Source organism: Calidris pugnax, unplaced genomic scaffold, assembly GCF_001431845.1.
Source record: "Calidris pugnax isolate Ruff unplaced genomic scaffold, ASM143184v1 scaffold335, whole genome shotgun sequence".
Classification (NCBI taxonomy): domain Eukaryota; kingdom Metazoa; phylum Chordata; class Aves; order Charadriiformes; family Scolopacidae; genus Calidris; species Calidris pugnax.
Genome location: NW_015091148.1, coordinates 710,385 through 721,521, shown reverse-complemented (window position 1 = coordinate 721,521; position 11,137 = coordinate 710,385). Strand labels below are relative to the sequence as shown.

The window sequence follows — 11,137 nt, the reverse complement described above, 5'->3', positions numbered from 1 at the left end:
GAGGAGCCGCTGAGGATCAGCCAGTTCAATGTGTGCTTTTTGTTAAACACAAACACTCCTGCTACCCACAGGGATACCGTGTTGTGTGCTAGAAGTTACTCAGAGAGGTGGTTAAGTACTTTGTTAGACAGAAGCTTCAGCAAGTAATTGAAAGCTGGCAATAGCTCCCTTAAGACCCCATCAATTCCTCCAGTTTATTTCTTTAAGAACGAACAGACACAGACACCTTTTTCAAAGATTTTCTCCATATAGCTTTTATTTTTGTTTGCTGTTATTTTCTTTTACAGTTTTTTTTTTTTAAATAATGCTGACCAGTATAGTACACCTCAGGACAGAAATACTCTGTTTAAAGCTAGGTTGATAAAAAGTTTGTGTAGAATCAAAACAGTAAAACATTTTGAAATCTTTATTACTCTAAATACTCTTACAACTCTATGTAAACGTCTTAGGATTTTCCGATGCTTCAGATATTCAGCAGGAAACGCAGTCTAATACATCTGGATAATAAACCTTTCCCCATTTGTGGTTGCATGGAAAAAGAGCTGTTAATCATAAATTGAAAATCCTGAAGCAGAAATAAAAATAGTAACTGGATAATCTGTGCATAAAGCATTGTAATATCATAAGGCACTTGGTTTTGGATCACAACATTTTGGTTTGAGAGAACAGGCTCTTCTTGTTAAATCAAGGAAGTTTAGAAATGTAAAAAAAGAAATAATCCAAATTTATAATTTCCTCTAAATAAGGATGCCCAGTTTCTGACCGAGACACCATTTATCCTCTGGGCTGCTTTTTCGCTGCTTTTCTACGGGCTCCACACACACTGACCTTCCCTGTTGCAGAAATGTCAGGTTTTCCTCATCTGGAGATGGATGGAGAAAACAGTGCACGTGCCTCACCCTGGAACAAGCCGTGCTGCCGACTTTGCTGGAGGGCCCTGAATCTCCAGATCTGCAAACAGATCCTTATAAATACATCTCTTTCCCTTGATTTACAGCTGATAGTGAAAGATGTATTTTTATTTAGACTTTTTCACTTATTAATAATTACTTCTGCATTCCAGAAGCTGAGCAGGACTGAAGGTGTGATCCTAAAAGATTATACAATGTTTCTGGTCTTTGGTTAGTAAACACAGTGCTATATTAAAGAATAAAACCTTTATAATAGAGGTGTTTCAGCCAAGTGCAGAAAACTGCTGTACTGCATCCCATCACCTGGATCCCCACCTGGATGAACGGTTACGTGGCCAATCCTGTTCTAAAGAATGGGTACCACATTCAACTGTATTACTAGTAAGAGGATTTGTAACTCGTTTAACAAGCACATATACTTGATCCAAGACACAGGACTTAAGTTTTGTTACGTTGATTCAGTTTGAGGATGTGGGTGCCTAACCTCATTTATGCATTGGTCACGTACTGCATGGAACAGAAAGCTCCGTCAGTCACGTCTGGGTGATCTTATTAGCACGAGTCAAGCCTATACAGTGATTTTGGTCTATTCTATGCTGCAGCCTCTTATTCTACAGAGAAGATGCAAAGTCAGAATTATTCCAGGTTGTGACAAAAGACATGGTCATCATACACCTGCTTATTGGCATTAACAAAGGTCTCATGGCAGATGGGGCACTCCAGGAGATGGCTCTGCACGTGGGCCTCATACTCATGGGCTTCGACGTCTTCAGGAAATACTTCATTGCACATGGGGCATTTCCTTATAGAAACCTGAAGTACAAAGCAAATGTAAATGAAGTCAGTTTAAAAATTATGTTCAAAGAGAAGAAACAGAAGAGTTTAGTAGCCAGATATTATCACTTTTGGACAAGTCTTCCTGACTTCTAACACTCTCAAGTTTTCAAATGTCTCCAGGCTTTTCTAAATAGCACTTAAAAGTCAAGAGCTTCGGAGAGGTACTCTAACTTTCCATCCTACATAGCACATGTTCATATCTCGACTATGAAATAAGGTATTTAGCAGCTGCATGCTGCTCGCTCTGACAGTAGATGCTGCCAAGAGCTGGTCCTTAAAGATTAAGGTCAACAGAGTTTCCTTTCTCTTCATTAACACATATAAGTCTTGTTAATTCTGTATGTTAAACATACATGGCTCCATTTTGTTGTCCACTATCTTACCAGGACTAAACCAGACAATTAGTTACAAAACTGAACTTGAAGCTTTTTATTTAAAACCACTAATTCGTGTCCATAAACGGCAAATTCATGTCCAGTCGTGTCCACTTTACTTACAAAGTCTGCAGCTCCTGCCCCCAGGTTTGCTCCTGCTGCTGGAAAAAAAAGAAGTCAATTTAGCCACAACAAAGTGATTAACAATGTAATGTGCTGATAACTAGTAATTCTTGAAACATGAGGATGTGGCTCTGGATCTAAACCTCTATATTTAGGACTATGGAAACTGGACATAAGCCACAGAACTAGCTGTCTCGCAGCTGAACAAACTAGCTAATAGTTGTCTGTCTTGGCAGAAAATGAGCAGACAGCTGATCACTTAAGTCAGCTCTTAACACCTGGCAGCATTTTGCAGCTGCCAAGTCATCTGCACACAAGCAAAGCTGCACAGAGGTGCTGCTGATAATGTCTGTTCTACAGCATTTAATTCGAGAGGGAGGATAATTTGCTGAGAGTCTTAACTGCCGTGTATTTGCGCTTACAGACAGAATGCCAAGTAATCTCACCACAATAGGGACTTCCAAACAGAAAGCCTCCTGCCTCTGGACCTGGAACTGGAGCTTGAGCTTGTGAAACAGCAGAGGAGGAAGAAACCTCTCCAGCCTCCAAGAGACGCCTCAGCACTTCATTCTCTTCCCTCAGTTTCTGCAAAGGGACAGAAGGGCAGAATGAATTTCCAGACACTCAGGAGAGAAAAGTACTTTCTTTGTCTTGAGAAGAGACGCTTTTCAGAGAAAAGTAATGCTTTGCATTAAGATAGATCCTCTTATATCAGAATTAAAATTGCTCTGAACTTCTTTTAGGTAGCTCAGCATTAGTCCTGCTTGATAGAATGGGGAAGTGAGGTAAGGAAGGGCATGGATCTATTCTGTGGCCTGCTCAGGAAGGCAGACAAGATGATCACAATAGAATAATACATTTTAAAAGACAGAAGACTATCCCGAAGTCATGCAGAGTAGGGAACAAAACTGAGCAGTCATTGTTTAGACTGGACAAAAAGGCTATGTCCATTCAAACAAGTAAGTCCATTCATTTCAGTGGTGTCAGAATGAAGCTATCATTCGGAGGTTTTGAAAATCCCCACGCTATGATGGATAAACCAGTCTATTCTGTGGCGGGGGAAAAAGGTGGCAGTTTTGGGGCCCTTCCTCAGGGGCTGTACAGTCGTGGCAGCAACAACACACTGCGAGTGTGCGCACACGGTGGTTTGTATGTGCCTGCAGACAGCCTGGCTTCGGTGATAGTCCTCGAGCAGGCACAATTAGTGATCCATCTGGTGTAAGGGTTAGTGGAACCGAACACTAGACTGGGAGATCAGCGTCGCATTCAATGCAGGGAGTTGTGCCAAGTTCTCACCTGATTTTCCTCATCAGCTTCATCCTTTTTTGCCTGCAGAATCTGAAACAAACGCTTCTGCTCCTCAAGTTCTTTCATCAAGTCCTGGTTTTGTTGCTGTGAAGGAAGAGTGTTATTTGGTAAACGGTGGGAAACTGCAATTAAATGATGGCAGCTCCAAGCACTGGAGCTCTCATATCCTTGATGCCTCAGTCTGCATTGATTACCCACAAATAACCTTCACTTTCAGTGCGAGTCTTACCATGTCAGAGTTTATCACTTGGGATATCTCCACGTCACCACTCACGCTCTGTATTTTCATTATAGCATGTGAGATGACACCTGACCTCCGAAGGAGCCGAATGACGGGTCAAACAAAGAGGGGGGGTTGCAGAAAAGGAACTCATACAGCTGAAAAATCCACCCTGGCAGGTGAGAGCTACCCACGTCTGCCAGGCTGCCTGGTGCTGTGAGACTTGCACCGGCAGTGGATAGCCAGTACATCCTCAGGAATTAAATCTTGTAGCTGACTCTTGAATTAAATCAGTAAATTAGACAAGCAAGAGACTCTGCAGTCAGTCTCAAAGTATCCCTCTTAAGAATCCTGAACATTTGGCATCCCAGCAGAGGTAATCACATCGTCTATTTTAGGCATCTAATTTTCAATGCCAAAGTGAGAGCAGAGCCTCCGAAAGCTTCCCCAGCAGCACATACAGAGAGAGAGGCACCTTTAGAAGGTCACTCAGGGCAACAGGCTAAAGATGATGTGACAGCCTCAGTCATTGCCAATGATGGTTTCTTCAGGAGAAAGAAAGGCCACAGCATGCTGCCCTTTTCTTTTATATCCTTCACATTCCTTCAAGGAGTGATTTCCCACACAATGTGCAAGGCTCCTTGTTTTGCTCCTTCTGCACAGAAATCCCAGATTCTCAAGAGTTGCAAAGAGGTGGTGAAGAAGGATGTGGGGCAGAGCACCAAACTACAGAACAGAAACTGTATCATTTACAGCTTGGCTTGGTGCATTCTGCCCATCTTGCATTTATTTCATTGATTATTAAATGCTAAATTTAAGATATTAAAGATGAGAAAGCGACAGAAATATAAACAGAGAGGAGAAGAGCAGCAAGGTTGCTGCCTCACACCAATTACTAGTCAGCTTCAGTGCCACAGCCTCTCTGCTCAGGCTCCCCCAAACACCCTGATACTCAGGGAAGGCTTTACCTGTTGAATTCCAATCGCGCGTAACTGGCGATTCTCTTCCTTCAAACTTTCAAGCTCCTCTGTCTTGTCACGGTCCACGAGAGACAGGCTTTCCACTTCTTTCTCATAATTCAGCACTTGGGACTAGGGAGAAAGAAGGGTGGGCAGAAAGTGAAAATGGAACAGCTCTGAGTGAGGAGCACAAGCACCTTCTGCTGCAGAAAGCAAAGCTCCAAAACCCATGGCTGCTTAAACCGTTTTTTTCTGCAAACATTCTTCCATTACAACCTTTGTAGAAACTGAGAATAGTTATGTGGGGATGTACTGGAGCCGATAAATTCATCAGGACACAGTACTCATTCGTACCTTCTCTGAGGAGCTTTCTAAATTTCAACATGACACTTTCAGTCTGGGCAGTCAGAGAGCAAAGAGAAAACCAGGAACTCTACACCAGCAGTTATCCCATCGTTCTGGGTCTCCCATGTCCCAGACCTAAAACCACGCTATTTCCAGTCTGCCTTCTCCTTTCACTGACCTCCCAGCTACAAGTCTTGTTTTCACCCAAGTACTGAACATAATTTTAGGATGTTTTTCAAAAGAGAAGTGTTTTCTGCCTGGATCCTTAGCTAGCAGGAGGTGAGCAACAGTCTGATTTTGGACAACTTAATGACCATGCAAAGGGGCTGTTTTTAGGGAAGAAAATCCTTACAGTTTCTCTTAGCACATCCCTCTCTACCCTTCCTTCCAGAACACAGATTTCTTGAGGTTTCCAGGAGGTCAGATCATATCAAAGATTGACATTTTCCTAAAGAACCCAGGTAATCAGAAAAGAAACTCATACACCACATATTTGCTCAAGATTGCTCAGTGCTCCGTCAGAGGCAAAGCGAAGGAGGCAGCTCCGTGTTTGCTACCTGCAGCTGGTCCATGTGATCCAGGGCTGATTTCAGTCTGGTTTCCAGGCGTTCCTTGTCAAAGGTCACATTCTGAATTTGCAAGTTGAGTCTATTCAGAACAAATCAAAACACACCGTACTTTCACGGATGGAAATTTAATCCATAAAGGCAAGACGCTTACGTGAAATTCTGCTGTAAATACACTTACTGGTGCAGTTCTGCCTCTCTGCAGTCATCCAGCTCCTTTAGATGTTTATTTTCCTTTTTCAGGGAATTCAGCTCCAGCTCCAGTTTCTCTGTGTTGCTCTTTAGAGACTCTAAATTATTCTCCAGCTCCTGAAAATCACAGTGAAGTCGACAGGAGGTAAATGGGACCCGAGCAATAGTTCTGCTCTGCACTGCAAAACCCCTCAAATGCAACAATTCCAGGGAGGGAGGGAAATCTCTTCTTTGCATCCTGACTATTCTTTCAGACCCCATTTAATTTATATTAAATCCTGAGCAAAACTGAAGGAGGAAAAAATAACGATAATGTGATTTTTGGGACAGCCTACATTCCCGTATGTTCCTGACTCCTGTGTCTGTTGATGCCTCTTGTTCATCATCATTGTTCTTATCACAGTAGGGGTCTTCTATGATTTGGTAAAGGAATAAGCAGATAATACGGGAAGAAACCTCTTTAGTTTTCTCCTGGAAGCATCCAGTGGAACAAAACCTGACTCAGTCCTACTTTGTCTTTCAGATTTAAAGCTTCTGACTTATTTTATTCACTTTTTTTTTGTTTACCTGCATCTTGTTGAGCTCTTCCTGCAGATCCATCTTTTGTTTCTCGAGACTCGCACAGCTTGCTTTCAGCTCCTCATTTTCTTTACGCAGATTTTTGTTTTGCAGTTCAATCTCTTCCACTTCTCCCTGGCAAGCAAAGTCGTTCAGTCATAACAGAAGCACTGAAAAGCCACATTCCAAACAGCACAGTGTGAAGAGCAAAGAAAGATGAGCTCTGCAAAAGGGAACAGCATGTACCTCCCCAGGCTTCTACCACCAGCACAGCCCAGGCAGCTGCTTCACCCTCCCCAGTCTGTCCAAAGCCGACCATCAAACCAACTGGAATAGTGAGCATGTACTGCCCCTGATGTTTTAAGGTGCTCAATCCTTTCTGTGTCTGCAGAGTTCAGCAGAGGCAGAGGTTTGGGGCTTTTTGCAGTTTGTTAAAATTAGGACCATACGGGCAGTGTAGTCATTAACAACAGGGCTACGCACAAGACACTGCAAAGTAAGAGTGGCTTCACAGCACCTCAGTTATTGTCCTTGTGCGTGCTCTTACTCCCATCTAATGAGAGACTGTTTCTAAGAAAATGACATTTTCATTTAAAAATATTCAAAAGGCCCTCAACCCCTATGTATTAAGTCACTCCCCGTTGCAAGGAGCTCACGATCTAAGTCATAAATGGCAGGCAGGGAAACAAAGGCTGCCCAAATTTGTGTGAGAGATCAGCAGCAAAGCCAAGAATAGAATCCAAGTTTGCCAAGTTCTAGCTTGGCATCCAATCTACTGGATCGCTCCACGTCAGCAGTGAGCATATGCCAATAAAAGCAAAGACAGGAAAAAGCAAGGGAAGAGAGAACACCTACCTGTGTGGTAACCACCAGGATATCGTCCTCCGTCTCCGCTCTGAACTGGAAAGGCACGCTGGCCCCCCGCACCACCCCGTCCTGGTCAATGTAGCAGAACTGGTAGTATTCATCGTCTTTCGGCAGGTAATAAGCTTCAGACAAACACAACAACCCCGTCACACGCAGCTTTTAATTATTCAAGTCTCTTAACTCTATAGCACAGAAAACGAGACCCTCAGAAAGCTGAGACATCCTAGCTGAGTATTGCTCCTGCACCCTTAGTCGTTCCCCGGGGCCGGGATAAGAAAATAAACAGTATCACTCACTCAGGACGGTAGAATTTAGCAGATTCAAAATGATGTGATTTACTATGGGGTTTGAAATAAGCCCCCCAAAGCACAGTCCTGCAGATACCCTGTAACTCCGAATGCAGTGCTAACTGGTGGCAGGAAAGAGGGGGTCTGGGTGTGCACGTGTTCCCCCCCAGTGACCCAGGCTCCCCACTCACCTTTGAACTGGATCTGCTGCTGCACAGCGGTGTCACTGGGGGTGTCACTGGGGGTGTCACTGGGCAGAGGAGCCCACATGAAGGTGTAATACTCCCGGGTTGTTTTCCATCCCACCTGCGAGAGCAAAATTCTTATGGCATCACACAGTTCATGTTTATCCCACGGTAATGGGACTGCATTTTCACACAGATCAATTACTGGGAGGGTTTTTGTGTTGATATCCTAAGAGCTGCGGTCTCTGCATGAGGGGATAATCAGTGCTTGATTAGCCTTGAAGCTCTTCAGGTCACAACAGGTCTGGCACTTTGTCCCTAGGCTGAGGATGTTCCATTACACAAGGTTATTACTAAAAAAAATCCCCAACTCTGTTCTGTCAAAGGCCAGGCTGTTTGTGGCTGCCTGTTGCTGCCCTCTCGTCCTTGGCACGTCAGGTTTCACAGGACTCACTTACCCGGAAGATGCCCACCCAGTCCTTCCCACGAGGAATGATGTTCTGTGTGAGGGTGTAATAACAGGTTATGTCTCCTCCAGGAATATAAAACTTCTCCACGTTGTTAAAGACGACCTGGGAGAAGTGGCAGTTGTCTAAGAGGACGGCAGAAGTGGGAGGCTCATCTGAGGTCTCATCCATCGTGGAAGTCTGCAAGAGGAAAGAAACAGGGGATTAGCTCATTTTCAGACGCTGCCACCGATTGTGCCCATGAAGTGTATGAAGAGCTACAGCTTGGGAATGAGACAGTGGGAGGTCCAAAACCCCCTACGGACACAACCAGGCTTCTCAGCCAGGCATGGGAGGTCACTGGTGTCCCTGCTGCTGTGGCCAGGCTGCTCCTGACACCACGGCAGCTTGTGGATCCTCTTCAGCAGACACGTGTAAGACTCCTTCATCTGAGCGCTGCTTCCCAGCGGTGCTGCCCGGTGCTCTGAGGCTGCCAGGGTGGCACAGCAGCCTCTCTCCTCCATGGCACCCACGGGCCAGACCCGCTGGCTGTCCTACAGGTCTCCTACATGGGAGAGGCAGCGATGCTTCGCAGCAGGAGAAGCGTGCACGCCTGCTGTGGGACCCCGGGCTTGAAGACCCTGCTGGAACGCCGACTGTCCCCACACGCAGCCCCACATCATGTTTTTAACATGATCTGACACTCCAGGCACATCCCCACCCTGTGGAGTTAATGTGGGGGTGCGTCAGCTCTGCCGAAATCCAGAGACTAGCGTATTGCTCGAGAAGAACAGAGGTTCTGCTGCATCAGTGAGATGCTCCGACAGCAGCGCAAGACAAAAATAGCAACTTCCAATCTATCGTGCAGTCTCAGCTCTAACACACTCCCCCGTCGCTGCCCGGCCGTGGTGAGACACACAAGACACACTCATGCTGCTGACAAGCAAACTCAACAGCCTCCTCGCTGTCTGCGTCCCCATCCAACGCAACGACTCGACCTCCAGGTAGTGTCTTTCAGCTCCCTGGCTCCAAGGGCAGAGTGGTACCTTGCTGAGCTCAGCTCCCATGGAAGAGCCCGAGCGGAGGAGGTCCCGGTCAGGCAGGTCGTCGTAGCTGTGTCTCGCGAGCCGGTGTCACGAGGCTGTTATAGCCCTGCTACTCGTGACCGCCGCGCCGAAACCGCAAGATGATTCTCAGTAGGGAAAGGAATACGCTGCGTGACAGCCGGGGCATCAAATAGCATTACAGCTTTTGCAGGAGTTATCTAGACTTTGCGCTGCGTCGTGACGCTACAAATCACACAACAGTAAATCTGTAAGTGGGTGCACGGATCAGAACAGCACTCGCGCTGCCAGGAGGGGAGGCAGGACTGGAAACAGGACACTAAATCACCCTCTTTGCCACCGCGGCTCGCAGGCAGCCAGGCTTCAGCCCTGGCACTCTGTCAAGGGGCAGATCGCTGCGGAGAAATCCCTGCCGCCAATCCCGGACAATTCAATTCCAGGAATCCAAAGCAGGACCTTCTCAGCTGCTCTCAGTGACAGCAGCAGCGAGTAAGGATTGACCTCAGAATGGAGGGAAAGTTCATCGGGAACAACCATCCCACTGGAGCATTTCAGGTCATCTCTAATCCAGAAATTTCACATGAAATGAACTCCCTGAAACCCTGCTCTTTTTTTTTTGGGGTATCACCCAGGAAATAATCTGTTTTCTGTGCCAAAGAACAGCCTGAAAATCAGGCAGAAGTTGAGGATGCCATCGGCCTTCTTGGTCACAAGGCCACATTGCTGGCTCGTAGTCCATCCTGTTGTCCAGCAGGACTCTGCCCAGGTCTTTCTCCTCAGAGCTGTTCTCCAGCAGGTCAGTCCCCCGCAGGGAGTGGAGGCAGGACAGGCTGGATGGATGGGCTGAGGTTCAACAAGGCCAAGTCCTGCATTTTGGTCACAACAACCCCCTGCAGCGCTACAGGCTGGGGGCAGAGTGGCTGGGGCTGCCTGGTGGAGAAGACCCCGGGGTTTTTGGTGGACAGCCAGCTGAACAGGAGCCAGCAGTGTGCCCAGGTGGCCAAGAAGGCCACCAGCATCTTGGCCTGCACCAGGACCAGCGTGGCCAGCAGGAGCATGGTCTAGTGCCTGAGATTGTGGGGGTCTGTGGTGTGTGTGTGTGGTTGGACTTGGTGATCCCAGAGGTCCTTTCCAACTATGACAATTCTGTGATTTGCAGTTCCCAAAGGGCAGCCACCAGACAGGAAAAAAAGAAAAATAAATCAGAAAATAAATCTAATGAGAGCACCTTCATCACGTTAGTGCATCGCTCCCGGGCGGGACATGAGCCCTCGCTGCCACCGGGATCAAAAGTAACTTGCAAAGAAAATGGAGAGGCAGCGTTTGGATGCAGAAAAACACCGCTGCAAAAAAAAAATTTAAATAAGTTGCTTTGGGGGAAAATAATCGTGATCTTGAAGGAAAATAACAGAGTGTGCGGGTGGCAGGGGCTGCAGTTGGTTTCCAGGAGAAGCAGCCGAGTGGGGAGGACATTTTATTCACGTTGCCGTTTTTGTGCGACGTTGCCGTTTTCGTTGGAGGAGCAGCCTCCAAGCGCCCGGGGAAGGCAGCGGAGCCCCCGCCGGGCCGAGGCCACCGAGGGGACGGGCACGGCCACCTCCGCCGGGCGTCGGTGCCCAAGGGACAGTCCCAGCCCCGGGCCGAGGTGTCGGCGCAGCTCCCCCGGGGCCGGGCGGGACAAACCCCGCTTCCGCCGGTGCTCACGGCCCGGTCTCTGAACGGGGACTTTCGGGTTTGGTTTTTTATAATTTTCTTTCGCTGTTTTCTTCTTTTTGTTTCGCTGCCGTTTTCCTCTTCCGTTCACCTGCGGCGCCCCGAAATCGCACCGAAACGCGGATTCCTCCCCCCGTCCCAAGCGACACCGATCTCCAGCCGCAGGGGGACACCGGGCCAGC

General features: G+C 47.0%; 1 protein-coding gene across 5 annotated transcripts in view; it reads right to left on the bottom strand.

Annotated features, from left to right (window-relative positions):
* Nucleotides 1–227: 227 nt before the first annotated feature.
* CALCOCO2 (calcium binding and coiled-coil domain 2) overlaps nt 228–11,137 on the bottom strand; it is an 11,103-nt gene continuing 193 nt past the window's right edge. The window contains exons 1-12 of one of the 5 annotated variants that reach the window (XM_014959043.1): nt 9,225–9,370; nt 8,191–8,379; nt 7,739–7,853; nt 7,249–7,382; nt 6,403–6,528; nt 5,825–5,952; nt 5,635–5,725; nt 4,742–4,864; nt 3,542–3,637; nt 2,692–2,830; nt 2,246–2,283; nt 228–1,724 (exon numbers count right to left, since the gene is read on the bottom strand). In XM_014959043.1, the coding sequence (XP_014814529.1) occupies nt 1,548–1,724; nt 2,246–2,283; nt 2,692–2,830; nt 3,542–3,637; nt 4,742–4,864; nt 5,635–5,725; nt 5,825–5,952; nt 6,403–6,528; nt 7,249–7,382; nt 7,739–7,853; nt 8,191–8,379; nt 9,225–9,245 (1,377 nt within the window). In that variant the 5' untranslated portion in view covers nt 9,246–9,370 and the 3' untranslated portion in view covers nt 228–1,547. Of the gene's footprint in view, nt 1,725–2,245; nt 2,284–2,691; nt 2,831–3,541; nt 3,638–4,741; nt 4,865–5,634; nt 5,726–5,824; nt 5,953–6,402; nt 6,529–7,248; nt 7,383–7,738; nt 7,854–8,190; nt 8,380–8,899; nt 8,923–9,132; nt 9,157–9,224; nt 9,371–11,137 lie in introns of those variants that run through there. The other 4 variants (XM_014959044.1, XM_014959047.1, XM_014959048.1 and 1 more) reach the window with 4 other exon arrangements.